General features: G+C 37.4%; 1 protein-coding gene across 6 annotated transcripts in view; it reads right to left on the reverse strand.

The window, feature by feature from the left end:
• Positions 1-6,060: 6,060 nt before the first annotated feature.
• The window catches only part of npnta (nephronectin a), a 48,168-nt gene continuing 34,084 nt past the window's right edge, over positions 6,061-20,144 (reverse strand). For all 6 annotated transcript variants that reach the window (XM_041037204.1, XM_041037202.1, XM_041037201.1 and 3 more), the window contains 6 exons: positions 19,562-19,684; positions 17,779-18,171; positions 11,609-11,698; positions 10,390-10,488; positions 7,836-8,095; positions 6,061-7,575 (listed from right to left, as the gene is read on the reverse strand). In XM_041037204.1, the coding sequence (XP_040893138.1) occupies positions 7,465-7,575; positions 7,836-8,095; positions 10,390-10,488; positions 11,609-11,698; positions 17,779-18,171; positions 19,562-19,684 (1,076 nt within the window). In that variant the 3' untranslated portion in view covers positions 6,061-7,464. The remainder of the gene's footprint in view (positions 7,576-7,835; positions 8,096-10,389; positions 10,489-11,608; positions 11,699-17,778; positions 18,172-19,561; positions 19,685-20,144) is intronic.

Below are 20,144 nucleotides of genomic sequence, written 5' to 3' on the forward strand. Positions count from 1 at the left end.
AAAAGTCAAAATTTTTTCGACCTCAAAATGTCATAAAAAACGTCATAGTATAGTAAGGCGTTTTTTCGAGGAAAAAAAGTCAAAATTTTTTTTCGACCTCAAAATGTCATAAAAAACGTCATAGTATAGTAAGGCGTTTTTTTCGAGGAAAAAAAGTCAAAATTTTTTTCGACCTCAAAATGTCATAAAAAACGTCATAGTATAGTAAGGCGTCAAAATCGGACAAAAAAAGTCAAAAAAAATTTCGACCTCAAAATGTCATAAAAAACGTCATAGTATAGTAAGGCGTCAAAATCGGACAAAAAAAGTCAAAATTTTTTTCGACCTCAAAATTTCATAAAAAACGTCATAGTATAGTAAGGCGTCAAAATCGGACAAAAAAAGTCAAAATTTTTTTGGACCTCAAAATGTCATAAAAAACGTCATAGTATAGTAAGGCGTCAAAATCGGACAAAAAAAGTCAAAATTTTTTTCGACCTCAAAATGTCATAAAAAACGTCATAGTATAGTATGGCGTTTTTTTCGAGCAAAAAAAGTCAAAATTTTTTCGACCTCAAAATGTCATAAAAAACGTCATAGTATAGTAAGGCGTTTTTTCGAGGAAAAAAAGTCAAAATTTTTTTTCGACCTCAAAATGTCATAAAAAACGTCATAGTATAGTAAGGCGTCAAAATCGGACAAAAAAAGTCAAAAAAAATTTCGACCTCAAAATGTCATAAAAAACGTCATAGTATAGTATGGCGTTTTTTTCGAGCAAAAAAAGTCAAAATTTTTTTCGACCTCAAAATGTCATAAAAAACGTCATAGTATAGTAAGGCGTCAAAATCGGACAAAAAAAGTCAAAATTTTTTTCGACCTCAAAATGTCATAAAAAACGGCATAGTATAGTAAGGCGTTTTTTTCGAGTAAAAAAAGTCAAAATTTTTTTCGACCTCAAAATGTCATAAAAAACGTCATAGTATAGTATGGCGTTTTTTTCGAGCAAAAAAAGTCAAAATTTTTTCGACCTCAAAATGTCATAAAAAACGTCATAGTATAGTAAGGCGTTTTTTCGAGGAAAAAAAGTCAAAATTTTTTTTCGACCTCAAAATGTCATAAAAAACGTCATAGTATAGTAAGGCGTTTTTTTCGAGGAAAAAAAGTCAAAATTTTTTTCGACCTCAAAATGTCATAAAAAACGTCATAGTATAGTAAGGCGTCAAAATCGGACAAAAAAAGTCAAAAAAAATTTCGACCTCAAAATGTCATAAAAAACGTCATAGTATAGTATGGCGTTTTTTTTCAAACAAAAAAAGTCAAAAATTTTTTCGACCTCAAAATGTCATAAAAAACGTCATAGTATAGTAAGGCGTTTTTTTCGAGCAAAAAAAGTCAAAATTTTTTTCGACCTCAAAATGTCATAAAAAACGTCATAGTATAGTAAGGCGTCAAAATCGGACAAAAAAAGTCAAAATTTTTTTCGACCTCAAAATTTCATAAAAAACGTCATAGTATAGTAAGGCGTCAAAATCGGACAAAAAAAGTCAAAATTTTTTTCGACCTCAAAATTTCATAAAAAACGTCATAGTATAGTAAGGCGTCAAAATCGGACAAAAAAAGTCAAAATTTTTTTCGACCTCAAAATGTCATAAAAAACGTCATAGTATAGTAAGGCGTCAAAATCGGACAAAAAAAGTCAAAAATTTTTTCGACCTCAAAATTTCATAAAAAACGTCATAGTATAGTAAGGCGTTTTTTCGAGGAAAAAAAGTCAAAATTTTTTTTCGACCTCAAAATGTCATAAAAAACGTCATAGTATAGTATGGCGTTTTTTTCAAACAAAAAAAGTCAAAAATTTTTTCGACCTCAAAATGTCATAAAAAACGTCATAGTATAGTAAGGCGTTTTTTTCGAGCAAAAAAAGTCAAAATTTTTTTCGACCTCAAAATGTCATAAAAAACGTCATAGTATAGTAAGGCGTCAAAATCGGACAAAAAAAGTCAAAATTTTTTTCGACCTCAAAATTTCATAAAAAACGTCATAGTATAGTAAGGCGTCAAAATCGGACAAAAAAAGTCAAAATTTTTTTGGACCTCAAAATTTCATAAAAAACGTCATAGTATAGTAAGGCGTCAAAATCGGACAAAAAAAGTCAAAATTTTTTTCGACCTCAAAATGTCATAAAAAACGTCATAGTATAGTAAGGCGTCAAAATCGGACAAAAAAAGTCAAAAATTTTTTCGACCTCAAAATTTCATAAAAAACGTCATAGTATAGTAAGGCGTTTTTTTCGAGCAAAAAAAGTCAAAATTTCTTTCGACCTCAAAATGTCATAAAAAACGTCATAGTATAGTATGGCGTTTTTTTCGAGCAAAAAAAGTCAAAATTTTTTCGACCTCAATATGTCATAAAAAATGTCATACTATAGTAAGGTGTCAAAATCGGACAAAAAAAGTCAAAAAAAATTTCGACCTCAAAATGTCATAAAAAACGTCATAGTATAGTAAGGCGTCAAAATCGGACAAAAAAAGTCAAAATTTTTTTCGACCTCAAAATTTCATAAAAAACGTCATAGTATAGTAAGGCGTCAAAATCGGACAAAAAAAGTCAAAAAAAATTTCGACCTCAAAATGTCATAAAAAACGTCATAGTATAGTAAGGCGTCAAAATCGGACAAAAAAAGTCAAAAAAATTTTTGACCTCAAAATGTCATAAAAAACGTCATAGTATAGTAAGGTGTCAAAATCGGACAAAAAAAGTCAACATTTTTTTCGACCTCAAAATTTCATAAAAAACGTCATAGTATAGTATGGCGTTTTTTTCGAGCAAAAAAAGTCAAAATTTTTTCGACCTCAATATGTCATAAAAAATGTCATACTATAGTAAGGTGTCAAAATCGGACAAAAAAAGTCAAAAAAAATTTCGACCTCAAAATGTCATAAAAAACGTCATAGTATAGTAAGGCGTCAAAATCGGACAAAAAAAGTCAAAATTTTTTTCGACCTCAAAATTTCATAAAAAACGTCATAGTATAGTAAGGCGTCAAAATCGGACAAAAAAAGTCAAAAAAAATTTCGACCTCAAAATGTCATAAAAAACGTCATAGTATAGTAAGGCGTCAAAATCGGACAAAAAAAGTCAAAAAAATTTTTGACCTCAAAATGTCATAAAAAACGTCATAGTATAGTAAGGTGTCAAAATCGGACAAAAAAAGTCAACATTTTTTTCGACCTCAAAATTTCATAAAAAACGTCATAGTATAGTATGGCGTTTTTTTCGAGCAAAAAAAGTCAAAATTTTTTTCGACCTCAAAATGTCATAAAAAACGTCATAGTATAGTAAGGCATCAAAATCGGACAAAAAAAGTCAAAATTTTTTTCGACCTCAAAATTTCATAAAAAACGTCATAGTATAGTAAGGCGTCAAAATCGGACAAAAAAAGTCAAAATTTTTTTGGACCTCAAAATTTCATAAAAAACGTCATAGTATAGTAAGGCGTCAAAATCGGACAAAAAAAGTCAAAATTTTTTTCGACCTCAAAATGTCATAAAAAACGTCATAGTATAGTATGGTGTTTTTTTCGAGCAAAAAAAGTCAAAAATTTTTTTGACCTCAAAATTTCATAAAAAACGTCATAGTATAGTAAGGCGTCAAAATCGGACAAAAAAAGTCAAAATTTTTTTGGACCTCAAAATTTCATAAAAAACATCATAGTATAGTATGGCTTTTTTTTTCGAGCAAAAAAAGTCAAAATTTTTTTCGACCTCAAAATGTCATAAAAAACGTCATAGTATAGTAAGGCGTTTTTTTCGAGCAAAAAAAGTCAAAATTTTTTTCGACCTCAAAATGTCATAAAAAATGTCATAGTATAGTATGGCGTTTTTTTCGAGCAAAAAAAGTCAAAATTTTTTTCGACCTCAAAATTTCATAAAAAACGTCATAGTATAGTAAGGCGTCAAAATCGGACAAAAGAAGTCAAAATTTTTTTCGACCTCAAAATTTAATAAAAAACGTCATAGTATAGTAAGGCGTCAAAATCGGACAAAAAAAGTCAAAAATTTTTTTGACCTCAAAATGTCATAAAAAACGTCATAGTATAGTAAGGCGTTTTTTTCGAGAAAAAAAAGTCAAAATTTTTTTCGACCTCAAAAAGTCATAAAAAACGTCATAGTATTGTATGCCGTTTTTCTCAAGCAAAAAAAGTCAAATTTTTTTCGACCTCAAAATTTCATAAAAAACGTAATAGTATAGTATGGCGTTTTTTTCGAGCAAAAAAAGTCAAATTTTTTTTCGACCTCAAATGTCATAAAAAACGTCATAGTATAGTAAGGCGTTTTTTTCGAGCAAAAAAAGTCAAAATTTCATAAAAAACGTCATAGTATAGCAAGGCGTCAAAATCGGACAAAAAAAGTCAAAAAAATTTTCGACCTCAAAATGTCAAAAATACATCATAGTATAGTAAGGCGTCAAAATCCGACAAAAAAAGTCAAAATTTTTTTCGACCTCAAAATTTCTTTAAAAACGTCATAGTATAGTAAGGCGTCAAAATCGGCCAAAAAAAGTCAAAATTTTTTTCGACCTCAAAATGTCATAAAAAACGTCATACTATAATAAGGCGTCAAAATCTGCAAAAAAAAAGTGAATTTTTTTTTCGGCCTCAAAATATCATAAAAATGGTCATAGTATAGTAAGGCGTCAAAATCGGACAAAAAAAGTCAAAATTTTTTTTGACCTCAAAATGTCATAAAAATGGTCATAGTATAGTACGGCGTCAAAATCGGCCAAAAAAAGTCAACATTTTTTTTTACCTCAAAATGTCATAAAAAACGTCATAGTACAGTAAGGCGTAAAAATCTGACAAAAAAAGTCAAAATTTTTTTCGACCTCAAAATGTCATAAAAATGGTCATAGTATAGTAAGGCGTCAAAATCGGCCAAAAAAAGTCAAATTTTTGTAAGACCTCAAAATGTCATAAAAAACGTCATAGTATAGTAAGGCGTCAAAATATTCCAAAAACGTGATTTTTTCGAAAGACCTCAAAATGCTATGAATTTCGCCATACGGCCGTAAGGCATCAAAATATGCCAAAAAAGTGATTTTTTTTCGTCAGACTTCAAAATGTCATGAAACATCATACAGCCTTCATCAGTTCGTATGCATCGGTCTTTCTAGTCCTCACTAGACTGACCCAGATTCAGACCTCAGACTAGTGCGGACTAGAAAGACCGATGCATACGAACTGATGAAACCCCTTGGATAAGAGGCGAAACGTCTTCCCAGACAAATACAAGTCCAGTTGCCTTCAATTCAATTTGAGAGAGAGAGTGTTGGTGTGTGAATTACCTGTATGACTTACCAGTTATGGTGCTTTGGTTTATCGTTTGTGTGTAAAAGTTAATAGCGCAACCAATGCTAATGCGCTAGCCCGTCAGTGTCGAGCTAATCACTACTTATTACCACTTGTACATCCCGATGGAGCTCCCGCCCCTTGGTACAACGGCTTTGCAAACATTGCACGTTGCAAACATTGCATGTTGCTCTCTTGCTTCGTGGTGTTTCTAATGCAAAATATTTACACACTGTGGACATGGGCTGAAGATTTGGTTAGCCATGGTGCTGCTCACTGCTCGCCTGCTAGCTGGTTGCAAACTGTGGAATGGATTTCCTGAACGGCGGTGCGTCTCATTACACAGCGTCATATTGAAACACGCCTCCGTTCAGGAAATCCATTCCACATTTTACAGCTAGTTAGCAGAGCAGCCAGCAGGGAATCACTTGTGGAGTCATTTCAGCAGACAACATTAAAGCACAGACATGGTTCATGGATCGGAAATTTCCGATCCCTGAATCATGTTGGTATCAGAACCTGATACCGATACTGGATCGGATCGGCCACATCCCTAATTTGTACCTTTTCTGGCATCAGCTGCTGCTGTTGCATTCAACGGCACAATGCAGGGTCACAGCTGCCACATTAGTAAAAACTCATCAGGGTGTCTTTAAAAATAAATATTTCTTCTAAATACAGTGTTACTATCAGATACAAGCATAAGAAAAAAACATGCTTTGTTTCATAACATGTCAGTCAAATGTATTTTATTTACATACTGGTCTGGATAAATCTGAATTTGGTGAATGCACCCATGCATACAGAAAACCTCTAAATTCCAGCCGATGCCCTTCATTGTCACAGCATACAATATGCAACTATGTGCTTTGCAAGTTACAGACAGAGCATTATACCATAGCACATGAACATAAACATTTTGTGCACTTTAAACACTACCTTGCACTACACAAGGTTTCAATCTGTATACATGTCCTTTGATTAAAAGTTGAAATATCAACCATTTTTAAAATCCAATTAATATTCATGTTTGAATTAACAGAACATATAAACCACACAACAAATGGGATCATAGATTTTGAGTATGTACACGCAACTACATTTACAATAATACAATTTGTGAAAGCCTAAAAAGTTGTTGGTGTTGTTTTTATAACAAACTGCACTTAATATAACAAAGCAGGTACTGTATAATAGAAAGTAACTGTTGATTTGCAACTCACAAATCATACACAGATTCTGTTTGACACTTTTCAAGTATCTGAAAAACATGACTCTGGAGTGTTTAAACAACTTTAAGAGGCTTCAATAAAAGATCAGGGTAGAAAAAGTGCTTAATTTTCAAACTCTCTCCTACCAAACAGATCTTTGAAATACTGTGACAACAAAAGAAAAGCTGCGCTGTTTGAGTCAAAATTGTGCGACAGAACAGTAACAATGCTAAAAACTCAAAGTAGACCAACAGAAGCAGACCTAAACTGACTCTGACTCAGATTTGGAGTAATCCGGATTAGAACCAAATTGTGTCAAATGCATTTTGTCTTTTACATATTTTCTTTTCTATCTAACCTTCACAGAAATGTGTACCAACTCTGATATTTTGCTGATCAAAACAGCTACAAAATGCACCCCTGGCCACATGTTTTAACATCAAGCAAATAAAAAAAGCAATGGCTTATGGTTTAAAGGATCAAAGCGAGGAAAAAGCAGACTCCTAAGTGAGAGAACGATCCTCTCTCCAGGAAGAAATGAAGAGACCATGGGCCTCTCAGTGGTGTGGCTGGAAGGCTGCCAGGGCTGTGTAAGGTGGAGGACATTTCCATGGTAAGTAGGTACATGCAGGTTTCAGACTAACAAGGTGATGGGAGTGAGAGGGAGGCTGAGACGACACGAGTATGCTGCTGAAATCCGCCCAAGAGATTCGGTTCAGTCCTGTTATTCATGGGCAGTGGAGAAAGAGAAACCCACTGTTGTGCAGACGCACAATTTTTCGGATATCGGTCACAGGATGGCTGGGGGGGGGTTGGAGGAGGGATCAGCAAGAGCCCAGGCAGGGTGAGGGGGTGTCACAACAGAGTCAGTTCTCTTTGAGATGATTTTCCCTCTTGTTTTCTTTCTGCCTTTTTCTGCTCTGTCAGTCAGAGTCTCCTCAGATTGTGCTCCTCTGTGCAGGAGCCTTTCCTCAGGGTGATGTCATCGACAGCCATCTCTCCGCTCCTGCCTCGCCCACGCTCCCCCTTCAGGATCACCTGGTGGATAACAGCACAGTGCACACTGACGTACTACCACGGAGCAACAGTCATCACATGCTGCTTCAAGATAAAAAAAGCCTTCCTGCATTTGTTCTCAAAGCAGACTTCAATCTTAAATTTTACAGATCAATTCTTTTGAAGTGCAGACTGTGATTTATTTTTTTATTAACAAGATTATAAACATTTCTCTTCACTACTGTTATTTCAGTAGCTGCTGCATGAGCGAACTTCCTTGACATGTTTATCATTATACTTACACTTTCCAGGCCTGTGCCCCATAATGTGATTTGGGTGTGCCTCCAGCCATTTCCACCTGTGCGGCCCCACACCGCTGGACTGTACTGCTTTCCCTTCTTCACAAACACTTGCAGCATGCCCACATGATGGCCTGCTAGCTTGTGCCTGAACGACAGGCACAGATTGCCGTCATTCCAGGGAGGGGTGAGAGGGAGGACCAGCCGGGCTCCTCGTCCAGTCCTCTTGTTTCCTACCTCAGGAATAGTGAGATATCGTCCACCTGGACCGACAAGTGACAGAGTATTAGAGTCAATTAATGATATTAAACAAATGGAGTCTTGCTATAGTCCAGACAGGAACAAGAAGCTATTTCACAGGTGCATGTTCCATAAATCTACTGCGTATGTATGTCTACAACCAATCCTTCACAATAGATTTCCATCCTTACTGTTCCTCCACCCACATCCCCACTTGGGGTTCCCCGATCAATTCTGGTAAATTTCGGTGTAGGCCTGTGTTATTTCTTAAAAATTAAATTTGTCATAATTTACCATCTCTGTCTTAAAGCTGACATGAAGGGATTTGTAACAAAATGAGCTGAAGACTCTGAGAAGAAATTAAACCATTTATAACTGGATTCAGTGGTTAAAGGGTCAGTTTATCCAAAAGTAAAAATAAACAAACAAAAAAAGAAGCTGTTTTTTCCCACTTGCTCTTTGGGGGCATCGTGCTATACAGACAGTATTGATTTTCTTTTCAAATATTCTTCACTAAACATGTGATGCCACTCCAGTGCAGCTCTGAGTGGCATCTCATTTGTTAGGACAGAACAGTCTGGATGATCGACAGACCTGTGAACAGTTTTCGTTGGGGCTATTTTCTTCTTAAGAAACACTGCCCTCGCAAACTGCTGACATCAACTTCTGTGGATTGTCCTGAGTAAGTGGAACATTTTTCGGGAAAGCCAAGTTGCAGTTGAGTTCTCCAAAATGCAATTTTTGATTTCTTTGAGCAGCACAAATGAAATTCAATACACTTCACTGTATTTGGGTGCCAGAAAAAAAAAGATCTTTAACAAAAAAGGTATGTAGGTTGGTAGGTCTTTCCTTCTGTCACAACACACTTGAACAGTATTATATATTTCATCCTTTGCATCCAACTGTGGAATTTGTAGAAATGATGCAATAAGAGATGGCGAAAAAACAGACAATTGAGAAAGACTTGACCCACTTATATTTCTTCACCTCAAAACAGCCAGTGGCAACTTTTTTTTTGTAATTAATTCATGCATTAGTTTATGATAGTAGAGCTTTATCGTTTTAAAAATTTAAAGGTAAAATTGCTCCTGGGTAATAGCTGATGAATGTTGATATATTTTGCTTATCTAATAGATCTGTGTATGGCTGGTGTTAACCACAGGGGGTCCAATAAGTATCTGTAGGCCACTGAGGCTTTCTGCATTATTTATGAGCTCCCTCCGAATCTGTGCCAATCCTTTAAGAGCCATGAGCGTTTGCCTGTGGCTGTCTATCAAAAGAACTTCAAGTGATGAACAGCAAATAGTTACATGCTTCACAACACACTGAAAATGTAGGTATAGATGAACACACACATATCCATATGTGTTCTGATTAAACATATTTACCAACATATTATATAAATGTTGCCTCTTAAGTGGAATTACTCTTAGATCCTGTTCATTATTATTAACGTGTGTGATCCAATCACAAGTGAACTGGTCTAAGTACTGGTGTGAATGCATCCAAGACACATTGAGGACACATTGAGATCTAATCACGCATTCAGAGGAGGTCTGGGCCGCATATGGCCACAATCCTGTAGCAGTGTGTCCATTGCAGGACACATGTGAAGACGCATTTTAATGCCTGGTGTGTACTGATGTACTTAGAGCTATTCACTTGTGATCCTATCACCCAAGATACATGTTAATACCAGGTATGAACAGGACCTTTGCTTATGATGTGCTGTAAATGATTTTCCAGGTCTGGGCAAAAATCTTTATTTGCACTAATGAGTGAGGACAAACTTGGCTAAAATGAAGCCCCGGTCTGAATGTTTGGAAACACACGAGTAACTGCAAGAGTAAGCCAGTTGGCCATGGAAGCTACATCTAGTTAGCGTTGCTTTAACAGTGCCAGTATGCTGCACTGTTTAGTCTTCACACTGCCTCTACTGAGGCCTCTCAATGTAATTCACCACAACATCTCCTTGTCTGAACCCCAAGAAAAACAGTGTTGTGTTTCCATTTAATGTAAGCTACAGGTATCACTGACGGGTCATGTAATCCACTTCTCATTTGCATCACTTTGTAGAGCAAAGCACTGATCTGCAGAAAAGACGAACTACTTCTCTCAAGTAATTTTCATCTTGACCTGTAATTGAGCAGAACCAAACTGAGCCGCTTAGATTGTCTGACTCCGTGTGTGTTTGCACGTGTGTGCGTGTCAGTAAAGGAACGCAGCTACTCTCATTTCCATTTACTGACTATAGAATAAACAATTTTCCTTATTTGAGTGGGTGAGTGAGAAAAGTTGGCCCCCGTCCTTCAATTACCTGACGGATCAGGCGTCGTCTCCCAGTGCAAGTCTCCGTCTTTGTCCCTGATCCAGCCGCAAAGACCATCATCAAAGGAGCAGCTCAGATACCCCGACTCTGAAAAGGATGAAACACACTTTTCAGAGAAGTGGAGGACATACACACATTCAAAAAGGCTTCAGTCTGCCCCCTAATGCTTCACAAGAGCCCTGCTGTATGCCTCTAACTTCACCGGGAGCAAGAGGACTGCTGAAGATCCTTCTCCTGCACAAGATGATAAAATAAAAGTGCAAACATTTGTTATAATGTTGTAATCTTGAGAGCTGAAGTGGAAACGCATTCATCTAAAAAAAAAAAAAAATCACAAATATTTGTATCAGTTGTTGTATCAGTGTGTGTCTGTATGTGAGTGAGTGTACTTGTACACAAACAGCTTATTGTATGCATGCCGTACACCATAATAAAATACATTATGGTTACAAAAGAGAGTCATAATATTTAGTGATTGATGATTTCTCTCCTAGCGATGATGCCTAAACAATAACATTAAGAGAACGCAGGCAAAACAGTTACAGCATTATCCATGCATTGCTGTACAAATTGGTTGGGAGATAAGAATAACATCCATCATTTTGTCCCTGAAATAGGGTTTCCGAAAAACACTTCTGAGTTCATTTTCTGAGCCAATGAAAACGCCTTCTCTCTTGACTCCACATAGCAAACGATGCACTGTGAAACCAAAACGAACACACAACTAAATCATTAGGCAATTTAATCAGCATACCACTGACATAAATAAATCACATCGAGCCAATACGACAGATGAAAAGATGTCTCTTCACCAAATCTATTTTCTTATTATTGTTGTAGGAATTCTACATCAAGTAATATGGAGCTTACAAGCAGAACACTGATGTACTTCAAAATGATCAATTAATCATTCAAGCAGTCAAGCAAGCATAATGTGAAAAGTGGAAAAGTCTGGCAGTACATCCTGGGCTGTGAGCCATTATTTAAACGGATATGGCCAGACGTCATGTGTCACCTTCTGGTGAAAGGCCTATCAAAACACATCTGGTCACTATAATATCTTCGAATCTGCAGCAACACTGCAGGAGTTGATTGTCAGTTTCATTTTGCCCGTAGCAAATGTGGCTCGTCTGTCATCATTTGAGCTGTGTAGTCTGCTACGAGCCCGGCAGCTGCTGATTGTCTATGTCAAATATGTTGTGTTTACCTGGGTCGTCTTTGGCTTCATCTGCCGTGTTGCCGGGCACAATGTCAAAGTCCATGCTGAAAACATTGTTACCATCTTGGTTCCGATGGCCTGAGGAGAGGTGGAAGATGCAGGTTTAGATAAAGGATTAACAAAGGTATTATATTTGCTCACTGGCATTCCTCTTTGTGGCTATTGTGTGGATTTGTTTAATTACTCTACAAGGACTCTGCAAGGATGAATCAATGTCATGGTTTAGTGCCTGCGTATCCAGAGATAAGCACATTTAAAAACACTGCATCATTGACTGCAGAGACCAAAATACCTGAGGAAACCTGCAGAAACACCACCAAGTCAAATGTGAATCATAAACAGAAAAAGGGCAATGGCTCATCTGATGCAACCTCTGGTTAAATGTTGCTGCTACATGACCTGGAGCCACATACATACATACATACACACATACACACACACACACACACACACACACACACACACACACACACACACACACACACACACACACACACACACACACAGACAAACACACATGTACAGTACACAGCCAGTCCTGAAATAGCCTCTTTCCTTCTCCAATGGGGTCACAGTGCCCAAAATACTATAAGCCAAGCAGTCTCATGAAAGGTCAACTGACAAGTGAAGCATAGAAAGTTGGTACTTTTACTTTTACTGTGACAAATCTTTTGCAGCAAAAGACACGCTGACCTTTTAACTCTGTTAGAATGAGGGTTGTCTTTACTGTTTTCTAATCCGTTATGAAATGTGTCTTCATAAAGAAAAGTGACAGTAAATGTAAAACACAGATAAAAATCCTAATTTTTTAAATTATAGCATCTGCAGATGAGACAGGTCAGTGGAACTGATCTGTAATGAGATAACTATTCCCAATTTCCCAAACAGATTCTTGCTCCTATGCACCAAATATGCCTTAACCTGCACTTGAACTGTCAGTCCCCCTGTCTCCCTAACATGCCCCCCCCTCTCTTAAGCCTGAGGACAGAAAGGGCCCATACCCATCCTGGGTCACACCACCTGGCAGACTGCGATGTAGACTGTCAGTCGTAGGAATCTGAGAGCAGGGAGGTCACACTCACACCAGGCTCTCCAGCCATGCCAGGCATGCAGGTCTGTGTATGTGTGTCTGTTTGTGTGTGTCAGTGCTTCAAAGGAAACCACCCACCCACCCAGAAGTCTTGCATCAGGTCATAGCGGGGATATATAAAGAATTAATAAAGTGATATGCCAATTAAGGGAGCAGTAATTTGAACTGTGACAGCGTGACTAGCTGTAAAAAATAGCTGTTTGTCTATCTCATCTTGATGGGCTTTTTTTGGTTAACAAACAAAAAAGATTATTGAGTTGAGTGATAACTCTGTCACAGTCACTGTATATAAAGACATACTGCAAAACACAAACTGTAATTTTTATTTTTTTTAATCTACCCCAATACACTCATGAAGTGAATTTTGTGCTGCTCAAACCACTGGAAATGTAGATCAAAAAAACTCAAAAGTCACGTGTCTTTCCTGAAATAATGTCCTTGTTACCATGAATAATCCATAGATCTTACTGTCAACAGTTTTCATGTGACTTTTTCTTCAGTATGAAGTAGTTCAAATGAAAACTTTTCACAGCAAGGTCAGTGGATTATCCGGAGTAACTGGGACACTTGTTCTGCAAAGACAAATTGCTTCAAATGTATTTCTTCAATGCTTTGAGCACCACAAACAAAATACCAAAATCCTATTCATTGGTCTGAGGTGTTGGCAGAAATCTCAAATATTTTTAAACCTCAGCACATAAAGCATAAACTCTCTGCATGGCTTGATACCACTCGAGGTAGGTTTGTAATTTGTGACCCTGAGTGAACCTGTAAAAAAAAAAAAAAACTTTTGTTCAACAACTATGTTGAAACACTTCATACTAAACGTTACTGCACTGTCCACTCTTGACCTTTTGGCCTTTGTGGTTTATTGCATCCAAATGTTTGGTGGGTTAATAAAAGCAGCTCAATGGGGATTTTCTATGTTCTGCCAAAATGTTAAGAAAACAAAGTTATAACCAATCAGCGGAACCGGTTCCTTTTCTTTTCTTGAGTTTGGACAGAAATACAGCATATTTTATAATTTTCTTTTTTTTTCCAGATGCAGTGTGGCTATCTTTCTCTTTGTTCACATGAAATTAAATCATCACACACGTATCACTGTCACTGGGTGAAAGCCTTGTATTCCCAAAATGTCAGGCTTTTATGGAACTTAGAAAAACAGCCTCATTTTCAGCTTAATGTAAATGCGTTTTTGTCACAATCCAGAGGGTGCTGAAAGGGTTGGATTATTATTTATTAGGTTTTCTCATTATACAGAGAAGCCTGAAGTTCTTTAAAGGGTAGAATATTTACATTTTGATAAATATGTTTATTTGTCTTCTTGCTGAGAGTTAGATGAGAAGATAAAAGCCTTAGATATGGACCTAGAGCCGAGGGACAGTTAGCTTAGCTTAGCATTAAGAGTTGAAGCACAGGAAAGATGCCTGTCTGCCTCTCTGCAAATTTAAAAAATCTGACAGCTAGTGCCTTTAAAACTCACTAATTAGCAACATGTGTTTAATAAGTACACAGACAGAAATATATAGACTATTTATGGTTCTACTGGAAGTTGTGTGCTACAACTTCTATTTGGCTGGAAACAGACTTGAAACTTGTGAGTGGAGCGGGGCGGAAAGACAACCTCTTGTTTGCCAAGAAATAGTTACAGACAAAATGACAAAATGTTATTTTTAAATCTCTGTTTGTGTATAGATTAAACAAGATTGTCTAGTAAGTCCAGTACGCCTGCTGCTGGTATGGTGCTATCTAGGTTGTATCTGAGAGTAGGGGCAATCAACATAGTTGTTTAAGCTGGAGGACTGGTTGGATTAAACACATGATGCTATTTAGTGAGCTTCAGATGTGTTGATAGGTGTATTTTGGAACTGTATTTTGGAGAGAGCTAGGTTAGCTGTTTCCCTGCTTTTATTGCTAAGCTTTATACTAAAATAATCTACTCCCCTCCTATCTCCAGATTTGAGAGTGGTATCAATCTTCTCATCTAATTTTTGGCAAGAAACTGAATTGGTGTATTTTCCAAAATACTGAACTATTCCTTAATCTATTCCTGAACTGAAAATAAGAAAAGGTAGGACATACAAAGGAAACTACAAAGCTCTGAAAATTACTCTGACCATAGTATACACCAGCACTTGAGGCACAGCTGAGGTGTTCTTCCTGCCCTGAGGCTCTTATTCAAATGATTCCTATTTCCGTCTAATTATTTGAATAATCACTCAGCGATGTCTCTCCTCCTTCCCTCTCTCATCTTACTAAAATCATCTTCAGGAAGCTCTGATTTCCAGAACTGCTCTGCCGTGGTGCGAACTATTAGATTGATGTCTCCTTCAAGCAGTGCAGACAGGTGTTAATGTAATCTTCTCTCCTCTCTCCTTTTTCTAATTATGTGATGCCATCTGGCAAGGTGAGTAGGAACCATCGTTATCTCACCTCTTATCCTGTGCTTTGCTGTTCTCACCAAACGTTCCTATGTCAAAGGAGCTTAATGTTGGGTTTTGGTAAACACTGACTTTTTCTGTGCCTATAAGTGAGTATGAAACAGAAACATTACTGTTTATGCTTAAATACAATTTTTGTGCCATTTATACTATGGGTGCATCTGGACTTAACATTCCAGTCATTCTCACTTTCTGCTGCTTTCTCCATATGGCTGTAAACTGTGTCATAATGTGCAAATTTACTGAAAATATATGTTTGATTACTTCCTGGTTGATCTAGTTGTTGTATGCAGTGAGAACTTGGCTGATACAAAAAAGTTACATCTGAGCAATGGAAAAAAAGGATCAAGATAGCATACTTTTATATCAACTATATATATCAACTATATATCAACATACTTCTATATCAACTATATTTCTGTTGTTGCCAAAAAATCCTATTAAAAAGACAGTACCTAACAATATTTTAGCCCCAGTCCTGACCCCATTGAACAGTGAGTTCAAGCAACCTACAAAATAACCTCCTCATGGCATTCAGCCATGGAGATTGTTTTGGTTTTATGTGTCCAGGTTTTGAAATACTTAACTCTCAAAGTTCTGATCCCAAACCAATACAAAGGAGGTGAATTCAATTTTAGTGTCGCCCAGTGCGACATTGTGGCTCACTGATGTGTTGTTAATAGTTTTTGGACAACTGCAGAGGTTTGTGACACTGAGGATTAAGCTATATCAGACTTTTGATAGGCCAACAATAGTTGTCAGTAGTGTCCGTTTATTGTTACTTTTCATGGGATTTGTTGGCAAAAATATGGAATTCAAACTGCCTTATCCTTTAAATATTGTGATAAAAAAAATGTTTACCTGCAGACAAATCATCTATTAGATCCAAAAGACTGAATGTTTCAGGCTCAACAGGTCACACGTAACAGGGATTATATCATCAAAAACATTTCACCATTTTGAAAAGGTGCAGGCATTTAACACTGTGAGAAGAGAGCAGCAGATGATTGCAGTGATTACCTTCTTTGTTGAAGGAAAAAAGAAACGATCTCAACCACTTCTCATTAGTATTTTGAATTCACTTCTGTTATTTGGTTTTGATCAAGAGTGTGAAGCTAAAACAAAGACTGATGATGCATTATGAATGCAGTTGGTGTCAAAGATTCATGTTTGGCAGAGACCACAGTGTGACATGTGGATAAACAACAGTCTGGCTGAGCACCCGTCTGTGTTTTTTTAACTGTAGCCAAAAAGATAATTACCTTGAGAGAAAAATGTTTTTTCGTTAACACTTCTGCAATTAGTGAGCCTAATTTGTCATCTTGTAAAAAAAATTGAGTCATTTGCTCATGATCTGTGTATCATACTGTAATCTGAGAGTGGATATAGCTTGATTTACATATCCACCACTTTGAATTCTCATATACGAGAGGGTTACATATGTGAGAGCCTCATCTTGGATTGGATAGATAGTAACCTTTGATTTCAACCATTTTCAGTTTACATTATAAAAAAAATTTCACGTTTCTTTCCAGATTTTTACAACTTAAATCAGTCGTGTCATTGGCCCATCAGATAAACAGTGAACAAATGGGATCCTATCCAGCTGCTCCAATAAGTTACATCCACACATTCATGTGTTTGAACACAAAATGGGCAATGATAATACACATCATCTGTCAAGTAAACATTACTCCTGAATGTGACATTTTTGATAACAAACATAATGTTCCAGGATTCAGATGCAGAAACATGCAAATTTGCTCCAATTTGGATTGCACAGACTTGTCAGGGAGTTGATGAAGATAAATGGCGAGACAAATAAGCGCCTTTTAAAGTCAAAGTCTGTGACCCAAGAGTCACTGCACCATCAAACAACAAAATGCAGAGATCAGAACCTGCTGATACAACAGCTTATTATGTTTTCCGAGCTGTTAAAGCTGCTCTAATCAGTCATTTTGTATGTATGAACAGTATGGATTTCTGTTGTATATGTGTAATGTTAAAGGTGATGAAACCACAGAGAATCATCACTCATCTAAGATGTGTCCCTCAGCTGTTTGGAGTGTTTAAGCTTTGGTTTTATGGCCCACAACTTTACTGTTTTGGTTCACACTCACTGCTATCATCAGCATCCTTTCCAGACACAGCATCTGTTTTCAGTGAAAAAGCATTTAGCAGCTAAAGAGGCAGATATTTCCCTAAGGAGCAGATAAAAAACAAAACTGGGCTGAAAAGAGAGAGAACATGGGACTTCATCTGCTGGCCAGAAACATGACTCCAAATGAATGCTAATATTACTCCAGGTTAAAAAAAAAAAAGCACCTGTCTGGTAGCAAGTCCACCATATCAATTTAAGAAGTGATAACATGTTGGTGTTGTGTGAACAGCTTGTTGCACTGCTCCCAAGTGGCCAAAAAAATTTAATGCAGTTTTAAAGTTTTGCTTAAATAGTTAGTATTTGTAAACAAACCTGTGATTTAATTTGTGGTCAGTTAAAAAAAAAACAAAAAAACATCATCTATAACTTTGATCAATATCTTCGATCGAAGAACTTGCAAGAATATTATTAGGTCAGCATCAGTATCTAAAAATAAAACAAAATAAAATGAAAATTGAGATCTTACTGGGCACGTCCCCTCTGTGTTTGGTGACCTCCTTTTGGATGGCGTTGTCTACAGGGGTAATTGGTGGTGGCACTGGGGGGAGTCTGGTGGGAATTCCTGGCCTTGGTGTGATGTAGGGCTTGCGTGTGGATGCTCGTGGCTCCCAGGTGGGGATGAGGGGCTTCTGGGTGCGAACTGGCGTTTTGTGTGGAGGTGGGGTGGCCCTCCTTGGAGGCAGGGTTGTTGTTGTGGTGGCAGTTGTTGATTTGGGGATAACTGGAGGGATTCTCTTTGAAGTCACTAGTGGGCGGATGGTGGTGGTGGTCCTCCTCTGATCCAAGTCAGGGATGTGGTTGTGATGATTTGGAGGCAGTTTGCCTGGTCTCGGGGGGTCAATAACCACCTTAGGAATGGCTGAAATAATAAGAGAATGCAGATGGAGCACTGAAATATGAGCACTTAAGAGTTAATGAGGCGTAGAATTGCAGACTAACTGCAATGATTAGCCTGACTTTTGCAGAGGAGGGCTTAATTTCATCTACTGAGACTTCTCATGATATCTATTAACTAAATGTTACCATCCTAAAACAAATTGGGTGTCTCAAATCTCTCTGAAATAAAAGCTCACACTTGCAGAAGCAGCCCATAAAACCAGCATGCTGCAAGTTCATATTCATTCATTTTAAGACTTTTTAAAGACAAATCTGGACGTATTTTCCTTAATGGGACTGTTAAAAAAGAGAAAGAAAGAAGGGTTCATGGGTACATGGCATGTGCCTTCTTAAATGAAACCACGAAGGCACCCCGGGTTCAAATGAATTTCTGCGGCTGTGAAATTGATATTGCTTTCTGACAATGGCGTTTTATTCGTGCTGGTCCTGATTAGGAATTCTTTGTGTGCTTGTAGCCAGAGGCTTCACAGCATTGGGCTAAAGCTGCTCTGTGTGTGTGTGGAATGATTTTGGTGCTCAAACAGCCTGCTGTGCCCCAGAGATCACCCTCTCTCTGCTGACGTCATCAAACTTACACCTCCCTTTCCTTTGTTCCTCCACACATTCTTCACGTCAGGAGCTGAGACAGAGACTGGGGGTTTGGGGGGTTGGAGTGGTGGTGGTGATGGTGGTGGTGGGGATTCATAAGGGTTTCATGAGTGAGGAATGAGAATGGACAAAGGCTAGTGGTTTGAACTCAGTTATTGCCTTCTCAGGTTCCAGGCAACTTTGATACGTGATACACAAATAGGATATTGCAACTCGACTCCCAGAGCACTTGTGGCTCACACCCTTTGGGCAGGCGACAGAGTGAAGTATTTGCAGAGCGCGATGCCAGGAGGCATCCTCTCTGCTCTATGGACTATTACACCAGTTGTGCCTGTTGGATGATTGAATAACTGTGGAGAATAAATGACTTTTTGTCCACTGAGCTGCTGTAAAAACTGCAGACGAGCAGACTAATGAACTGTGTGTCAGGAAGAGGAATGAGACAAACTACCGGGGGAAGAAATATTTCACATTTGATGATGACTCCTCTTTTTTTGGCTGATTAAAATGGTCAGATGTAAAAACAGGAGTCAAGGCTCACTCTGGGCGCATGTGATAAGGGAGCAGGCTGATTTAAGCAATGACTGACAGCCATTACAAAGAAAGGAATTTCAGTCCCAGCCCTGTGCTTGCAAGGATATTCCTCCGTCTTTCTTGCTTTCCTACCTTTTTAAAAAACAAGGCCAAAGAAAACAAAAATGTGAGGCCCTGATCCTCTTTGCTAAAGTGAACATCGGGGCCAGGGTTTTGTTCTCAATCCTTACGTTTGCAGTCGTGGCCCATCCCCCTGTAGCCGTCTTTGCATTTGCACTTGTATGAGCCCGGCGTGTTGTAGCAGGTGGCAAAGCTGCTGCAGTGGCTCTGACCTGAAGAGCACTCATCCACATCTGAAAGATAATAGAAACATAACAACATTCAGCTGCCGGGTGCAAGTGTAAAACGCTTCAGACATAACAGCAGAATATCAAAGGCTAATTGCTTCACATCCACTTCACGTAAGGCTCAAAGTTTATGTCATATGTACTGTTAGTGAAAGCATTTAAGTGAATAACAGTGATCCTTCTATGAATGGCAGAGCAAAATCATTACCAGAGAAAAAAATCATTCCTGTAATGTAGAACTCTTCAACCTTTTTTCCTCAAAAGTTTTTCTAAAAAAAAAAAAGAATAAATAAAGATTGGAGATGGTGTATTCTCCAGATGCTGCTGAGATTCAAGGTGATGTGGATTTGTGTAGAATACTAATTCAAATTTTAGATGGCAGGTATTCACAAGTATGGTGCACTTTGCTGCAGTGTACTGTTAGGGCAAAATTTAATGAAACTGAACAAGCAGTTTGAATTAGTTG

The sequence above is a fragment of the Toxotes jaculatrix genome, chromosome 4 (genome assembly GCF_017976425.1).
Source record: "Toxotes jaculatrix isolate fToxJac2 chromosome 4, fToxJac2.pri, whole genome shotgun sequence".
In the NCBI taxonomy this organism is placed as follows: Eukaryota; Metazoa; Chordata; class Actinopteri; family Toxotidae; genus Toxotes; species Toxotes jaculatrix.